At 30.2% G+C, this 19,440-nt stretch overlaps 1 protein-coding gene across 8 annotated transcripts in view; it reads right to left on the bottom strand.

Moving 5' to 3' along the window:
• Positions 1 to 6,335: 6,335 nt before the first annotated feature.
• The window catches only part of GSL10 (glucan synthase-like 10), a 40,407-nt gene continuing 27,302 nt past the window's right edge, over positions 6,336 to 19,440 (bottom strand). For 5 of the 8 annotated variants that reach the window (XM_022873811.2, XM_022873808.2, XM_089762134.1 and 2 more), the window contains 19 exons: positions 18,554 to 18,622; positions 18,296 to 18,473; positions 18,016 to 18,130; positions 15,754 to 15,873; positions 14,550 to 14,665; positions 14,376 to 14,459; positions 14,177 to 14,289; positions 13,469 to 13,521; positions 12,875 to 13,051; positions 11,791 to 11,838; positions 10,858 to 11,016; positions 9,660 to 9,773; positions 9,473 to 9,561; positions 9,175 to 9,330; positions 8,988 to 9,090; positions 8,375 to 8,494; positions 7,092 to 7,142; positions 6,798 to 6,980; positions 6,336 to 6,667 (listed from right to left, as the gene is read on the bottom strand). In XM_022873811.2, the coding sequence (XP_022729546.2) occupies positions 6,431 to 6,667; positions 6,798 to 6,980; positions 7,092 to 7,142; positions 8,375 to 8,494; positions 8,988 to 9,090; positions 9,175 to 9,330; positions 9,473 to 9,561; positions 9,660 to 9,773; positions 10,858 to 11,016; positions 11,791 to 11,838; positions 12,875 to 13,051; positions 13,469 to 13,521; positions 14,177 to 14,289; positions 14,376 to 14,459; positions 14,550 to 14,665; positions 15,754 to 15,873; positions 18,016 to 18,130; positions 18,296 to 18,473; positions 18,554 to 18,622 (2,285 nt within the window). In that variant the 3' untranslated portion in view covers positions 6,336 to 6,430. The remainder of the gene's footprint in view (positions 6,668 to 6,797; positions 6,981 to 7,091; positions 7,143 to 8,374; positions 8,495 to 8,987; positions 9,091 to 9,174; positions 9,331 to 9,472; positions 9,562 to 9,659; positions 9,774 to 10,857; positions 11,017 to 11,790; positions 11,839 to 12,874; positions 13,052 to 13,468; positions 13,522 to 14,176; positions 14,290 to 14,375; positions 14,460 to 14,549; positions 14,666 to 15,753; positions 15,874 to 18,015; positions 18,131 to 18,295; positions 18,474 to 18,553; positions 18,623 to 19,440) is intronic. The other 3 variants (XM_022873810.2, XM_022873812.2, XM_089762133.1) reach the window with 3 other exon arrangements.

Below are 19,440 nucleotides of genomic sequence, written 5' to 3' on the forward strand. Positions count from 1 at the left end.
GTCAGCAAATTCAAACTTTTTTCTAGAAATTTTGCAAACCTAGAATCCAGCACTATCCTTCTTCCGACCATCGTGGATTCCATCAAAAAATTCAAGGCATCAACGAAAAATTCATACAAAACCCAAAAATTCAAACAAAAACCCAAAAAATTCCTATTCAACCATAATTTTCCAAAAAAAAATCAAAACACAAATCTAGGACCCAATAATCCTAAAGCTCCAAAAAATCAAACCTAAACCAGAAATTAAACAAAATCAAGAAATTTAAACTCCTCAAATTTTAGAAACTCTAAGAATCAAACAAAAACACCAAAAATTCAATTTCCAAAACCCAAAAACCTAAAATATTTCAACGCTACAACTACTTTCAATTACTAATTGCTTTTTGTTGCTGATTGCCCCAATTTTGTGTTGTGTGTTGGAATGGGTTTATATAGGGATTCAATCTCTTTTAATTTTGAAAAAAACTAATTCAACCAAATGATGTGATTTGATTTATGATGAATTGATTTCTTATGACATATTAGGATTCCCAAAATCATCCAATCATAAATCCAATAATTTGTCCTTACTTTTCCCTTGTAAAATCTTGTGATTTAATTTTCAGATTTAATTTTTGAGATTAATGCCAAGATATCCAATGATTTTACCAAAAAATAAATTTTTTTCTTATTTTCTTATTCTATTTTTTTACTTTTTACTTTTTTACTCTTTGACTAAAAATAATGAAAATCAAAATCAAAATTAAGACTAAAATTAAAACCAAAATTAAAATTAAAACTAAAATTAAAACCGGGATTAAAACTAAAACCAAAATTATAATTTTTGAGCTTTTAATTCTTGGGCTCAAAATTCATTTTTTGTATTAACGCCCAATTTGCGATCAATGTCGTTTTTTCATTTCAAAAATTTTCTAGACAAAATAGGGTGTCTACATACCACTAATCAAACTTTTTGACACATCTTAACATTTTATTAGATGTTTATACCACATCAGCAAGTTGATTGACGGTGTTAATCTTAAGCACCAAAATGGATGTCAAAATGAAAATTCGAATTCAAGTACCAAAGTGTTTGCCTAATGATGTACAAAGAAATATAATGAATGAACAACAAAATATAGTTTGGATACAATAAATATAAAATATATTAATTTTAAGCTGTAACAACTCTTGATTCTTTGAAAGAATGAAAATGTAGCTTATTGGTTTTTGCTCTCTTAATTCATCAACCTTCTTGGTTTGTTAGAATGCCCAATTTATAAAGGAATTGAGGAAATAGCCGTTGGAAATACTTGAGAAATGAAAAACCATGTTTTCCTCATTTTAAACTAGCTATTAGAGCTTATTTGAGATGAATGGATCGATTGGTTTTAATAGGAGATCAATTGGTTCTTGAATTTTACTCAATTTTTAACCATTACAATTGAGGGGATCGATTGGTTTGGTACCTGATCGATTAGGTTAGCTAGATTTTGGATACTGAAGAATTCTAGATGAACAATACCACTTGTTGTCTTTTGTTTTACACTCTACTTACTAATTTAATCATATCTTGAGTTATACAACTCCAAATCAAGAACCATTTGAAGATTTAGAAACTAAGCTTAAGGGTCTTTCTATCCATAAAAAATTCATTATCTAATTCAATGTATAAAAATTATAGTGAATTTTTAAATCTCTTGTGAAGTTTTAGATAGTTGTATAGTGTCTAGTAAAAATTTAAAATCTTTTTTAAAAAAATTTGGATTTGGATTTTGTTTGATTCATTAGAAAGTAGACTCAAAGAGCTTTCCAACCATATAAAATTCAAATATTAAAATTTTGTGAATTAATACAAAAAAAAAATAAAACAAATTCAAGTTGGAAAACTTTATTCTTGTAAAACAACTTTCTTAAGTTAATCTATTTCTCAAAACCAATATTATCAAAATTGTATTAAGTCCAAAATGAATAAGTTCACTTTAAAAACAACAATTGAATTTTCATTTAAGCTCAAATAAATAATATTTAAAGATAGTTTTGATTTGAGAAATAAGAAAACATAAAAAAAAAAGGTTTGTTTAAACTTTGAAAATCATATTATTTATTTAGTTCCTAAATAATAAAACTTAAGAACATGTACTAAATAAATCTTTTTCAAAATCTTGATCAAGCTTATTTAGCTTAATGTTTTGTTATTTCAAAATAAAGATCAATTAAGACTAATAGCAATGAAAGCCCATTTTTTATTTCAAAAATTTCTTGGACAAAATAAGGTGTCTATATACCATTGACCAAACTTTTTGACATGTCTTAGCATTTTATTAGATGTTTGTGCCACATCAGCAAGTTAACCGACGGTATTAGTCTCAAGTACCAAAATAGTTGACAAAATGAAAGTTAGAATTCAAACTGAAAATTTTATTTCTTGAGATACCAAACTAACAGAAAATGTATAGTACATGAACCATTTTTATATTTAACCCTAATTTTTTTTACTTACATAGAAAGTTTTGCTCTCCAATGGCAAAACCAAAAATTTTATTTAGTGAAAACTTAGTTCAAATATATTAAATTATAAAAACTAATAATAGCAAAATAATAATACTAAAAAAAACACTTATATATGCAGTCATAATTGTAAAAATTTTACAATTATCCTAAATGCACTTTCATACTTTCGAAACAGTGTATAATAGCTTCATTATCAATACTTTTGAATAGCTTTATTTCAATAGGCACAATTAAACTATCATTTAGCTATTGATCTACATTCGATTACACAAACAAGTTTTTAAACTATTTATTATTGAAAATATTTTTTCCATTATGATAGTGACAATAACCAATAAAATCAATACTAATCTCAGCAAAAAATAAACTGGATCAATGAATGCTCTTTAAACTTTAACTATAACACATAAATTCAAAATTTTTTTATTTGAAGGCTTGAGCCACTTGTTGTTGTCTACCCTGAACAAGGGTGGTACTAATTGTTGTTTGATCAATAGAAACGTGTAATAAAAGAATATGAATATGGTTAAAATGATTAGAGTTTTTTATCCTTTTGTGAAGAATTTTGATTTGGCTTTTGCTAAAAAATTAATAGGAAAAGTGTATTTCCTTTAAAATGAATGTACCGTGTTTAATATTTCATCTAAAATCAATTGATAATAGATAGAGTAATCTTTATTATATCTTATATAAATATATAAAAGTCAAAACCTTTTGCCAAAAAAGAAAAATTTCAATGTGGATGACCTATATCATTAGCATGTGGACGACTTTGAAAAATCACCATGTGTCCTATATTTTATTTTATTTGAATTATTTTTAAAAAATTAAATTAATTACATTTATTATCTATTATTATTTGCCTTAAATCTATCTCAATTAAATTCATATTAAAGCTAATAAAACTTTGATTGCCATTATCATAGGATAATTTTGTGTTTTAGTTTTTCAATTATAATATTCAACTCTTAAATTATATTTGTGTAAAAAAAAATTCACTTTCCAATTTTAAAATCTATGACCTATTTAGTTACACCACTTTTTAAGCTATGTATACACATTTAATATGTATATATATTAATTTTAAAATGATTAATCGATGATCAAATCAATTAAAATTAATTTTGGAATATATCAAATAAAATGAATTTCATTACCATTATTACACTAATTTCAAAATCCTTATTTTTTTTTATTTCTCCCAAACAAGTTAAATACATAATATATTTGATTATTTTAATTGTCAAGCATAAATTACTCTTAATTTAAAATACTATTATTGATCTTAATTTGGTTCTTAAATGCATTTTAGTCAATTAGATATTCAAAAGTTACATATCATCTCATAATTATTTTCAAGACAATCCTATAAATAAGGGTGTTTTGGAATGCTTAAGAAATAAATTGTATCCCTACAATATTTTTTTCCCTTTGTTGTGATATTCTTTTGCCGTACAATAAACATAGCTTAGGTTCTCTTTCTTTTTGTTTGTGATATTATATATAGATAGATTAAATGTAAAAATTACTTTATATTTGGTTTTGTGTTATTTTAAATACTGCTTTATTTTTTTCTTTTGTGTTAAGATGTTTTAGATTAATTTTTCATCATAGTTGTATAATGATTTATTTTTTGAAAAAAACTCATTTTGAAAAGAAATTTTAAAATTAAGCAAAATTTCTTGAAAATTTCATGTTTTGGATTTCTTTTTAAGTTTTGACTATTGTTATTAGTTCTATTATAGTTTAAACTATATATATATATATATTGTACATATCTTTATACATTTTTTTTAGTTTTTGTTATGACATCGATTTATATTTCAAATTCCCATTATACTTTATCATCAAATAAAAGCGCAAGCTTAGTGATTAATTAGAGAAAAGTGATCACTTATCCTATTGTATCAAGTATGCATTTTATTTTTATTTTTTGTATGAAGTAAACTGATTTATTTCTTTTCTTAGAGATATGATTTTTTTTTTTTGTCATTATGATATTAAGTTTGTTACTTTGATATTATCACTTTCATGATTTAACTTGAACAGGAGCTAATTACAATCCAAGTAAAGAAAAATTGATAGAAGTAACTCTTTAGTTTCAATGTTTTGATAGATATAAGTATTGTAGGGTTTATGGTAAATGATAGTTATTTTTACCAAATAATTCAAAAAAGGTAATTTTTTATTCAACATTTTACTATGCTATTATTTTTTTACAAAATTTTTAGAGGTGTGAAAATTTTTTAAAAAACATTTAGAATAAGTTGAATTTCTTATAATATAAAAAAATATATAGTATCATTTGGATTTCCAAATGTGAACTTTTATTATCTTTAATATATTAGAATATAAGTCAACAAAAAAGAATTAAGTATGCATAATAAATTATTAGTCTTATATATATTGAGGCTCATAGGTTTAATTTTTTATAAAAATACTAACAACATATTTTATCATTAAAAAATAATTTAATTTTTTTTATTATTATTAAGTATGCATAATAAGAATTAAGTAGCATGAGCTTAAAATAAGTTAGACAATAATCTATAATGGAACAGATAATAAATGACAGTAATATCTACTCTGATAAAATATTAAACATTTAATTTAAAATTAATTAAAAAGAGACGAACTAGCTTTTTATTTCGTGTGTGCCTAAAATATTCAAATTAACTGATATGAGAATTTTTTTCCTATCACGACTTTAATGCAAAGGTACTCAAATTTATAATAGCATGGCACATGCGCATCCGGCAGATGGGAGAGACATGATATATTGATGAGGCAAGTAGTCATCGGACTCGGTGGACGAAAAAAAAGTAATAAAAAGGTCGTTATAAGACCTGTTTGAAGCCTGAGCTACTATCCAAATTATGAGGTCCATTTCTAAAATGAATTGGACCTTGACTCTAACATTAAAAGTTTAAGTTCGCCCCGATAAATTATATAAGATATATTTTATATTTATAATACATAAATGATATACATATAATATTGTAGTATAAATATTATAAAATATGTTAAGTTATTTATATTTAAAAATTTACTAAAAGAAAAATAAAAAGTATTAAAAGTTAAATAAAAAAAAATAACATGTTTTTATTTTCTTTATAAAGAATTTTTTGACTGATTTTGAGCGAATTTGGACAATACCATTGATTAAGTGGATGAGTTTGGGTAAATTTTGAAATTCAATTTGTTGAGTCGACTTGCATTAGCATGTAAGATATTAATATCATGTTTAAATCAACTCATCCCGTTTCATAGACACTTTTAATATTTATTTTATAAGTCAAAATTATGCTAATGGTTCTTGTTATGACATAAATTTTGAACTTTTTAACTCTTTTAGTATAACCAATAAAAATTTAATCTTCGTTAATTTTGACAATATTGATCAAATTATTAACAATATCTATTATTCTCTGTTAAATTTGCTGTCATGACATTAATTATGATGAATGAAACTAATTATAAAATTATACAAATGATCCGTATAAAATTTAAATTTAAATCCCCTCAATATAATTCATAAGAGTTCGGTGATCATTGATAATATTGGTTAAATTAATAATATTTTCAATTACTATTTGTTAATAAATATTGATGCAATTACTAACCTCGTCGGTTATCATTCATTAACTTTGCTGATGCAAGCTAATATATATACATATAATATATATGTATATATATTATATATTAAGTTGTTAATATATTTTGAAGTTTCAAATAATGTAGGGGGCATTTAATTTACTTGGTGTTATTTACAATAAATAATTGTGCATAATTAAAGCATGTACTTAGGGAGCGAATAGCTAGTGAGATAATTTTCCATAATTCTTTTAAACCCGAAATACATTAATAAAGCAAAGGTAAACACAGATCTGAGATACACAAATAACAATCAATAATAGCCTAGCAATAAAATGTCATCAAATCCCGGTGTTGGGATTGTTTCCGGCAAGGATAAGAGAAATTTCCAACCCTCGGCTGAACGCTTGGTTGAACATAAGCCTCGTCTGGAATGTTGATACGAATGGGAACCATGACAAAAATGCAACAGGAACAAAGATGAGCATTCCCATTCCAGCATCATATAAACGTGCTATTGAGCGGATTGACTTCCACAATCCTAGCTTTTTCACCAATGGTTTCCAAGCTGCAGCGATCTGCAAATAGTTTTTTATGATTTCATGTTAACAAAAGAGAATCAGAAGATCACCCACACAATTCACACAAACACCACATTATCCAAACTCTTGTATTTTGGGAGGTTATTAGACATGAAGACAAACTCACAGAAAGGATTCCCCATCCAGTCGGCACAAATGCTAAGATGCTAGCAAATATGTCTGGGATAGACAAGTTTGTAAACACAACTGCAGCAGCTAAACCAGCTATGGCAACCAAGAAGGAGAGCCCTTGAATGAAGCGCAGCAGAAGCTGGAAATTAACTGAAATCTTCTGGCTGAAGGTGAATACCTGTTTAAACGGAGGCAAAATACATTTTACAAACCAAATGTCATCCATCAGTCTCTAAATAATAAATAATAATAATAATGCTTTAAAAAAAAAAAAACACCCGTAACGAACCTTGAAAAGGAGTATAAGCACGGCAAGCACAACCCAGGACAGGCCATAAACCTACAGAGATACAGGCAATTCAAGTCACAGAAATTAATCTTCCCTATAGTCTTCAATGGTCCAAATTCTATGCAAAATCAAACCAATCCCAAAGGAAGTAAGAACTCTATATAGAGAAGGCATAAAACCCACTGCCTCTATTCCTCTCCTTTTTCCATTACTTTATGTTAGCATTTCACATCTTTTCTTCAAACATAAAAAGCAAATATAAGTGCCACTTTGGCCAGAAGCTTCCAGTGATCAAAAATAGAAATAGATCACTTTTATTTACATATACATATACTTGGTAATCACTTCAATACTAGATAATCGTTAAACATGAAATCACATTAGTAGAAAATCAAGAAAGAAAAAGGCCCCATATGATCAGAATCATAAACTACTATCATATCTTCCTATTGCTAATTCAATAAATTTATTGATAGCTCAAGAACACTGCTCACTAATACTAGATCTACCAAGTAGCCAACAATGTATTTTGCCACAAATACAGTAAAGGTTTAGTCCATAAATTTGAAACTTCTATGACAGAATATTTTACTTGCAAAGCTACACATTGATACTATAGTTAACGAGACATATTTGCATACTTTGCATTGAGAAATTTACATTGAAACTAGATTGCTTCTTGCCTATGCCCAGCTACGGTTTTCTGCATGCATATACACTAATAAATGTGCACAAACTCATTTTTAGAATATTTGTGTGGCCCTCTTAACAAGAAAATGAAATGATCGTAAATTTAATTGCATCAGCAATCAGTTGTGTAAACTAAAATACACTTTTGGTACTAGTACAGTGACCTAATAGGGAATTATACCATGATAATTCACTTTCATGTTTAAAACAAACAATGCAAGGTGACACATTCATGACAAATCCCTTCCAAATTTGCTGAAAATCTCCAAAAAAGAAACAGAGATAGACGTATAAAATACATCATGACTCCAATGCCAAAAGAGACAGGACTTTTTTCCTCCTAACTATTTAACTCTAACTTCAAATCCAAACTTCTCTATATACCCACCATAAGGGCACATCTTTTTCCTTTCAGTTTAGAAGATACAAATAGCATAAAACTTTTTGAGATAGGCTTCTGAGAAATGGCAATGGAGGGGAATGGATCAAGAGAATTCACTACATAAAGTGGCTAATAAGCATTTTAACAACCAAAACAACTTTTGGCCAAAGATTCAGCAATGACGGTGTCATCAAAAGAGTTGAGTTGTTACCATCAATGAAGTATTTGTTCCCTGTACACGAAGCTTGTAGACAATGCCATACTGGAAGATGAAAAATCTGAGACTTAAAATAGTCTCAAATATTCTTCCTCTCAGGGTACGGATGTGCGCCTGTGGTTGCAAATATTTAATCCCACCTCAGTTAAAACAAGAAATTTATATGAAACACACTAATCAACTATGAATTACAAGTTGAACCAGAAAATCAAGAAATAAGTGATGATGCTAGAAAATTTTTAATAACTGAATTACAATGAAGGCATAGTGAGCTTAACTAGGGATAAGAAATTCATAACTCTGTACAATAAATTTGCAAATAATAAATGTATTTGAGAACCAGATTTCCAGTGAAAAGCAAACCTATGAGCATCTATGAAGTTATGTATTCAACAATATACTATCGTAGAACTTATACACAAGAGACTGAGACTAGACAGAACAGATACTTAAGCTCCATGTATCATAATAACAAAGACAAAGTTTCACATTTATGAATCACTAATACATATTGCCTATGCATCAGAAATAACTCCAGTAACTTATAGAACAAACACATCAACTAAAGAGTTGTTCAACAGGTATATTTAAGAACAAAAGGGAATACCAGTTCTTCATCCCACCAAGCTTCCCAGCTTTCTTCTCCCTTAACTCCAATTCCACCTCTGTAAAGTAGCCAATTCGTCCAATCTCTGAAGTCCTCTACAATCCTGAAAAAATGATAAAAGAGGTACTCACCTAATTAGGTAGGATCCCACTTCTAAAAATAATAAAAATACAAGAAGATTCCTTACTTTTGCCACTCAAATCCAGATGGATTGAACAAATAGGGGGCAAAAAGCCATGAAAGAGCCATAAACCAGCTGCTAATTGAAAGAAGAATGTATGACAATGCACCTTCATTATACCCATATGCAAGGTACACCACCAACAAAAGCACAACTTCTAGCCTGAATGCAGCACATAAGCTTAACTTAATATGGTTGGTCCAGTAAAAATAAACATGCACACATTTGCACTCACATGGCCACATGCGTGCACACACACACACACACACATATATATATAGAGAGAGAGACAGAGGAGACATACCCTTTAACAAAATGACTGCGAGAATAAAGTCTGTAGTTCTCAGAAAATTTTATGTGGCGGACCACAAAACCCCTACCCGTAGCTTGATACTGTTAAGAAACAAGCATTAATATCTATATCCCAAACCTAGACCCCAAAACTTTAATAAACAAAGAAACAGGTGAATCGGGTAGGAGACAAAACATACTCTTGCACCACCATGCAGGATTGTGCGACCAAAATAATGAGTTCTTGTACCCAGAGAGAATGTGAAGAAAACGGTACAAAGCTGTAGTTGCATTGTGATAAAACTGACAACAGCCTGCAGAATCAAAATCACATAATAAGACACGCACAGATTAATAAGGCAAATTTCTTCCACTTATAAGTAGAAAATTTCAAAACAGTATGCCATGCAGACAGAAAGTCTAACTGCTTAATCCATAAAATATTAAACAGTAAAAACAGCCATCTCATTGGAGGACAAGTACTTCAAAAGATTCAATAAACAGTAAGAATCGCAAATACAAACTAACCAGATAATGTCTATATTTAACAATGAGGAAGAATTACACACGTCAATGGAGATTGAAACAAATGGTTTCTTTGATGCTAGAAGATATTTTGCTCAAAAGACCATTTTTGTCCAAATTTTGAATACTGATTATGATCTGAAGCATTTCATCTTCCACCAGTGAAAGCCAATTATAATAGTAACTAAAAGAAGTAATTTTTCTTGAAGGAATGGGGCTTACGTAGGAACAACATGAGTTTCAAATAGTTTCTTCAGGTCTGGATTTAATTTTGTTTAGGCATTAGAAAAAAAAGTAAGATAGTTTCTAAACAAAAAGGAAAGAAAATGGAATAGATCACATTAGCCATTTAGCATAATGCTTTAAACTTTGAAATGAGCAACATGGGCAAGGATCAGTATAATAAATCACCATCACATCTTTCAATATAATCTCTCAGGTCTTAAGCCAATACAGATTCTAAATCCAACTTAGCAATAAAATGTCATGGAATTTTCACAGATTTATTATTCACCTGAACTACAGGACATAGTTCTCACTAGAACACACCAAGAATGTAAAATTCATAAAAACACCAAAAAAAGAACCTCATACAATAACTGAATGACATACCCAGCCATAACTCTGTTGAATTGTGCAAAAAAAAAAAAAAAAAAACTTGAAACCAAGATGATAAATTCAACCAATGGTGTGGGAACAGATTGGGGAAAAAATTAACTGACATTGAAATTAATTCATTATTAGAAATTTAGAATATAAATAAGAATTTATGTTCTCCATTATCAGATACACATTCATCTAAGAACATAGATCAGTAAAAATGGATCATATAACAGCAAAAGTAAGTGAGATACATGCAGAATAACCAATTACCCTTAGGAAACCTTGCTCCAAGATGAAACCCAAAACCATTGGCACAGCCGAAAAGATACCAATTTGAAAGAGAAACTGAGTATTTAGAGCAGTTTCAAGAGCAGTGTTCTTGGTTATCTGCGCTCTTACTTGCATTGTTTCACCAACTCCAGATAGTGCCTAAAATAAAATTTTGGATCAATACCCAGCAAAGCAATCATAACATGTATACACACAAATGCACATACTCATGTACATGTGAACAACACAATATTCAAGGACAACTGAAAATTAGCAAGAAAACTGCAAGTCATAATGCTACACTGAATTTAAATAAAAAAAAGCACCACTTTCAGACTGAAAAGAAAAAGAGCAAACATATTGTATAATCTCAGTAAAGACATTTACTACATTTAAGGAATTACCTAGTTTGTGTAAATTGTAGTTAAAATTTGTAGAAATTTAGCTGAACGGCAATGGCCACGATGTGATGATTGGGTTTGAGCTGAAAGTTTGAAAGCTCACAACTCTTTTTTATTTTTACATGATTATGTAAAATAAACATGTCTATGTGCATGATGTGTGCATGTATGTATATACGTATGCATGCATGTATGTGTGTATGTATGTATGCATGTCTGTCTGCGTGATGTATGCATGTATGTATGTATGTATGTATGTATGTATGTTCTAATCCAATTTATAGATTTAGCCCCTCACCACAGCATTTATATTATCATCTTCAAATGCATCCTTGTTCACATATATGAGACCCATCAATTGTTTATTGGTCGAATGGAGTACTAAGCTAGTATTTTCCACTAACCTAAGCAAGCAACCATTTACTTTCAGCCTTCTTCTATTGCCTAAACTCTAAGATCAGAAGCATGCTATAATAACAATTATACAAGCATACGAAATTGAGCAGACAATGTATATACAAATCAAACTTACCAAATAAGCCCTTCCATAAAGGAAAATATATACAGTCAGCACAGTTAACTGCCAAAAAAAAAAATATATTAATTTTTTTTCTGCAATGAAAATCAAAATTTTTAATGCCACAGATGCATCAAGTTGCATCAAAGTATTAACTGCATTAGGTTCTCTTGCTTGGAGGAAAAACCCATCTATAGCTGACAGTTTGAAGAGATTGAAAGTATATATGAAAGAGAGGAGCATAAATCAAAGGGCACCAAAACGGCATGCAATTTTTTGTCCATATAACAGACATGGATTTCTGATAATAATATCACATTTTTATGGTAAAACCAATTTGTACCCCACAAGCATGTATAAAATCCATATGTGAAGCTAACAATATGATGATGGCAAACACTAATACTATGGCATGAATACAACAACAACAAACTAAGCCTTATATCCAATAACTCTGAGGTCCGCTGAATGAAAGGCCAAAAAAGGAATCATGTTAGGTCTTAGTTTTGAATCTTCTTGCGCCACTCATTTTTGTCAAAAGCAACTTTTTCATCTACTTCCTTAACTCTCATATCATTTCTTATTACTTGCATCCACATCTTTTGTTCTCTACCTCAAGAAATTTTAGTTTCTCCTAAATCTAAAAGCTCAATTCTTGTAACTGCTGCACAGATAGACCTTCGTTTCATATGTCTAAACCATCTCAAACAGCTCTCCCTCATCTTTTCCTCAATTCAGACTACCCTTAATTTTCCTCGAATCTTTCATTTCTGATTCAATTTAAGCATCCTCATCTCAACTATGCTCATTTTCTTCTCATATTGTTTCTTAACGATCCAACACTCAGTTCTATATATCAACACAGGCCTTAGAGTTGTTTTATACAACATCTTTAACTTTAAAGGCATGTTATGATCACACAACACACCCAATGCACTTAGCCACCTCAACCATTCTGCTTGAATCCTATGACTACAGCATGAATATTGATAAAAATATAGATTTACTAAATGAATATACACATGCATAGCTCAATTCAGTCTCATTCTACACTTAGCATCATCTAACAAGTAAAAGCAGTTACGCAACAGTCACATACCATGGTACAAAAATAGTATCCCACAGTGGTAAAGTAGAATGACATCATTCGGAAGAAGTCAAAGAGCTGCCCAAGCCTGTATACATCTCGACTAAGAACCTGTTCACCATTACCACCAGCAACTTTCCCTTCAAACAAAGCAATCTGATTGAGCCCAACGTCTCTTCCTTTGCCAACCTATAGATTCCAGTTGAAAACTCACATGTCAATGGTGTGTAAATTGAAAAGATCTGATATAGAACAAGTAATCTAAATCCAAACACTAAATAAATAATCCAAATTCTCAAATATCAATACCAAATTCTAAAATACCCATAAAATATCAATAATTTATAAATCCAAGCACTCAAAACTAAAATAACATGGGTACTTATAACTGAACCTATTACCATATTAAAGTGCAAAAAAGCCACATATAACACCAAAGCCCTAATACTTGGAAAAGAAGTAATACTAACCTAACTATTCTAAATTATATATATATATATATAATAGTTACAACTAAACCCATAGAAAAACTCCTACATAATTTTATTCTACAACTGGCATATCTCCAACCCCATCAAGGCCAGGGAAAGGGTAGAGCATTTATACCTGAATATACTCATGATGAGTGATATTTCCTTGGCGTAAAGTAGAATTGAACCCTACCAATAAACACCCAAAGTTTATTAAGTAGAAAATTACCAGAAACAATTCAAACTAACCTAAACACAATTGATAAATAGTAGCACAAGATACTACAGCAACAAAACTTTGCCACTCCATGAGATTTTCACTTAAAATAAGGAAATACTTATAAGGAAAAGGACAAATAACATACTGCCTCTGTACTAAAATGATAGTCCTACTTCGATCCTTTTTCTAGCTGCCTTATCTGACTTCTATACGTCTGATCCTTTCTATTTTAGATACTTTATCAAAATTACTTTTAAGAAAATGTTTTCAAAGTTTCGAAGGATTTCTTATGAAATTTAAGTTAATAATAAATGAAATAAAAAGGCCATAGATGAAAAACGTGATCTAAAAATGTTATAAACTCAACTAGTATTTCAGAACATAATAGACTGAAAGCAACTGTCAGTTTCAGATTGCCTAAACGGAAGAGAAGAAGCAGAAATGGATACAAGAGGGATGGCTAAAAATTCAGCCCACACTTCATAGCAGCCCATAGCGTTTTGCATTTCCCCTTCATAATAAGGGGGACTTCAACAAATTGTTTCATGTGTTTTGAGTCCTAAATTTGACAGATTTATCAAACCAGTCCATTATAATCATCTTTTATCAGGTAAACATGTATACCAGCATAGATATCTTCGCTTATGTTTATAATACGAGAGGCCTTGCTAATACCACCCCTTGTTATATGGAAAACCCTATCAAAAACATCTGGATGGCCATAATGCATTCGGACCCTGGAAATTAAATAGCATCTTCAATTAGTTTGCATTAGGAGTCTAAAAAGTTACACAACTCACTTCTATTACAAATATTCACTTACTTCAGAGGATTTGCCAAAACACGTTGACCTAGTGTTACAAAGCTGCCTTCTTGGTTGGACATGAAAGAAGCTAAAGAGGAGACACTGCACACATTTACATAATACATGATGTAAAGATGTCAAGATAATCACAGTCAGACATCAAAAAACCGAAAAGAATTAATACAAGCTTACCTTCCTGTAAATACATGTTCCCTGACACCAAGAATAGTAGGAGCACGTATCCCATGATCATGATGAAATTCTTCCAAAAGGTTTCTCATCTTCAAGGCTTCCTCAAAGTAGTTGTCCTGAATCAAGATGCTGAAAAATATAGTACCAAAAAAATCCCAAAATTGCAGAGATAAAACTATAAAGACCAACTCAAGCGAATGTTATCAAGCCACCAAATCATTTAAATTTTACAGAAAGTTCAAAGAAAAAATAACATCTGGAAAAAATGCTTATCATCATCATAAACAATTTTCTTTTCCAATGTTTTTGTAGCACAAAAATCACCAAAAGAGTTGAAGTATCAAAGTATAAGTAGCAATGATGAGTAAGATTGTGGAAATGGGTCACAATAAGCACCAGCGACACTAATCAGGCTAAGACTGTAAAGTACCAAAAAGGTGTCAGATGACAAATTGCATTAGAAAAGTAGAAGGCATGTGAAAAATATTCCAAGAAGAATAAAGAGAATGGATTTTAAAAGTTGACAGGAAGTAGCCCACATTGATTAACTGTTATTACAATTTCCTGTTTTGCGAGGCGTAATTCACTTGTTAAAAGTGAACATGTATAATGCTAGGCAGTGAAAGTGGAGCGCATTTAGTGGCAACTGCAGCATACATCATATAGACCAATTGCTTAGGCCAGTCAAAGTTGAACCAAACAAAACTAATATAAACCAAAATAACAGTACACCACAATACAAACCTACTTGAATATTAAACTGATAAGAACAGAACCTACTTGAATATGATTCACATATGGAAATAAATCACGAAATTCATTATGGTATTTAACATGAATTCATTAATGTAATACAAACCTCTTGGATCTAAGTGAACAGAGTGATGGAGAATGGAGATATGCTAGTAAAGTTATCTAGGACTTTATTTTATATTTTCAGTTTGACGATAATCCTTACGTCTATTCAGGCTATTTAGTTCATTTAGATTAATTTATATTTATTAGTATTTCACTTTATTTCTATAAATTAGGGCTTCAGAGTCATAATTGCTACTTTATGTTTTTATTAAGGTTTAGGTTCAGTAATAAGTATCTAAGTCATAATAGTTTTAGGGGGTTTTTGATGAATGAGTTGTTGATATTTTCTGCAAATTGAGTATTGAGTTACTTGTTCTAAATCACCGAGTTAACCACAATCTGTCACCTGATTCATGTCAATTGTCTGAATTGCATTTCCTCGAGTAAATACAATTGCATGATTTTGATTCTCAGGTTTGCCTTCACCAAGTTTTGGATTTCCAGGCAATTTTATGGCATAGATTTCCTGCAAACGAGAAAAAGTCACAAGCAAATTATTGATCACAGTCAGCTAATTCATTTAAAATTCATAATTCTTTTTTCAAGTAAAACTTCCATTTTAACAAAGCACATTGACTAAATTAACTTAGAACAGTACACATTAGTTGAATTTGATTATCTTTACCAAAATAAAGCACCGTTAAAAGGGGAAATAATACATAAGCACTCAAAAGATTGAGCGAGAGAGAAAATTAGAGAAGAATAATTTCAACAGAAACAGAGAATAAAACTACAACGGTACATAGATCAGGAATCAGTTGATTCAAGTTTTTATGCTCATGGAAAAACCTAAAACCCAAAACCTTATTCTGCCAGGTTTGAAGATAGAGAAGTAGGATTGCAAAGGTCAATTAGGAAACTCAGATAAATTAAGCATTCATAAAAAGGGTAAGAATGAGGAGAAAAAACATTAGACTAGAGCAAGATGTGCTAAGCAGAATAATAAACTGCAGGATACCTACAAAAGTATAAAGGAATATATTTTCCAAGGCTTCTAAAAGGCTACTTAAGCTCTATGAAATTATGTATTGGGTTATAAAGAAGCACTGTGTGCAGAAAATAAAAGACATTATGGTAATTGACAAGCAATAAAGAAAGAAAATATGGAAACAAAAAATCAATCTACAAATAAGCTTATTATTTTACCCACAAAAAGTTGTGTTAGATGAGCTGGACACAAGATGCATTACTAGCAATGCACTAGAACAAGTATTAGGATACCAGAAGGACAGGAAAAGTGTAAAAGACATGGATAAAAACAGTAAAATATGAAAGTATTAAAACAGAATAATGTTACTGATCAATGAAGAGCAGTACTGGAAAAAACTGATTAAAAGAACTCTAATCCAAAATGAGGCAAGCAAATTTCATATATCAGAATAGAAAAACCTATTTAAGAAACCATTCGACAATTTTAGCTTTAGAATCCAAATATTTCGTACACAACCATTTAATCCACCAAAAGACCTTGCTAATTGAAAATAATAATACAAAGCAATCAATCACTTAACTTCATCAGTCTAGCACTTCAGAATAAAATGGCGAGAAACAATAGGAAAACAGTAAATAATATCAAGAAAATTGAAGCTTGAACACAAATGTGCTTTCAATTAAACCAATGAGAACAACTTTCTTTAGAAAATGATCAAAACTCCCTAAAAGAACTCATAGTAACTAGTATGATTTATACAATATTTAGAGTAATCTAGAAATCCTAGCCTTTCATAGTTTGCTTTTTAATCTTAAACCGTCAAGCTTGTCTTAGGTCAGACCACTTTTTTGAAAGCATTAAGAGGAAAATTACAAAAGCCTAAAATAAATAAATCAGATGCTCCAAAACAGACCAAAATAACTGAAAAATGAAAACAGATTAAGCTTCCATATCCCCAAGGCATGAGTTGCTTTCTAATTTGTCTTGTCAAAAGAGGGTTGCAGGGTTTTTTTCTGTAAGGACTTTCCAATATTTGATCATCTGAAATTATGTATTTTAACAAGAACAAAAAAACAAAAAAAAGGATTTAACATTCTCTCAAGTGGTGATTTAAAATTGAATTTCAGAAAAGTGTTCAGAGCCATGGTAAGAGATTTTCTAACACCAAATAATAGACAAATACTGCAAAAAAGTTCTACGCATAAACTTCTATATAAGCTAGTGGACAGCTGCGACAGAATGTAGGTACCTTTCATACATTTAATTCAAAATATTATCCTGAAAATAAAAAACTTAGCGCTGCAGACCAGTTTTTAACCAGGAACATTGAAGCGATAGGAATATGCCAGTAGTTTCTTGTCATAGCTTTTTTTCTCATTATCAAATGACAGTTAAATAAGAAAGAGTGCACAAAGTAAATTTTGTCTAGTGCACAGAATTTAGTTGATCAAAATACATACTCAAAAACAATAAACAGAACCATCTAGTTCTTTTTTCATTATAGGAAAATAAGGAGAGGTCTCCTTGTGAAGTAGGTAGAAGAAACAAAAGTTTTGATCTCCAGAACTCAAATAATTAATCAACAAACCAAAAGTTCTAAACATGGAATCAATTACTCAACAAACCATAAAGAAAGCTAGCCAGCATAATAACTACTAAAAAGATAAACAATCAAACCTTATCTTTCCCATTGATATCGGCTTTCACAAGCTTTGAATAGTACTCAGTGTGTACTTTACCATCCTTTAGTGTTTCCACAACATCGATAAAAGCAACACGGAGTGCTTCATTTCTAGCATCAAAGTCGAATCATTAGCTACTATGAAAGAAAAATATAACCAAACAAGAGCGAAGAATTTCCAGCAGAAGAAACAATAAAAATTAGAAAAGAAAGAGTAACTAATGCAACCCAAAAATGGAATAAGAGAACAAAGGATAAAGAAACCCCATAACCCACCTTTGCATTAGCAATGCAATGTCAGCAGCTTCAGGCTTCTGCTCCTCCTTTTGTTTTCCATATATTTGGCATGTAACAACATATGTAAACTTAAGATCTGCCCGTGCACGAGCTTCAGGAGATAATTCAAAACCTCGGGTATCAGTTGTTTCCAATCTAGATAGTGCAGCCTCCGTATCTGATATTTCAATGATAAATATATAACTGAATTGCAAGAGAAAAAGAAAAAAGGATCATGTTATTGTTGAAGGTACCTACCTCCAGAATTTTCTCTCTCCAAATAGGTTTGAAGCATAAGAGCTTTCCTATAATACATCATTCCACGAACTGCAGATCCCAAACAAATTTAAAGTCAGTGTAAAAAAAAGGATTACAAGAACTTACTTTTACTCACGAAAAGCATCACAAAAACACACACACAAAAAACAGACTGATGGAACCAAGGAAAATATGCCTCAACCAGAGCAGCACAATGCTGAAAGAAGATTAAACAGGCCAGACATGTAGCAAAATCATTTCAGATAGTCTGCCAATGATATACACATAAACTGATACATTTAGTGATACAGGAAAGAAACTGAAATTCCAAGGCTTAAACTAAATGATATGGCTGTCGGAAATCAAAAGCCCAAAAAATTCAAATGCCAAGCCCTATCATTAAGTGCATCAGGGAATCTGCTAGAGCAATCCAAAACTTCAAACCTGATAAGATATAATCTATGAAGCATCCACACGCCATATACCCCTACATACCAAGGTCGTATCGGTGCCCGACACAGATACACCTCCATCATGGCAGGATACATACTGGAAATGCTAGGATATGCAAAAAAATAATAATAATAAATAAATAAATAAATAAAAGTTTAGACATGGTCAAGGATGGAGTTTTTTTTTTTTTTTTTCCCAATTTCTGTTTCAAATCTGAAATTCACAATCTGGCAAAAAAACTCTGGAATCCATGATGAGAGCAAAACCCAGATGAACTCATCATTAAAATCCATACTTTGAACCCGAAGGGTACATTTGGATAAAGAATTTTAGAACGCTAGCATTTCAAAATGCATTAATTTGAAATAACAGAATTTTTACTTGTATTGTTTGGAAAATTATTTTTTAGAAAGAAATATTAAATATTGAAATTT

Source organism: Durio zibethinus, chromosome 6 (assembly GCF_047325235.1).
Source record: "Durio zibethinus cultivar Kanyao isolate XHJ-2024 chromosome 6, ASM4732523v1, whole genome shotgun sequence".
NCBI lineage: Eukaryota > Viridiplantae > Streptophyta > Magnoliopsida > Malvales > Malvaceae > Durio > Durio zibethinus.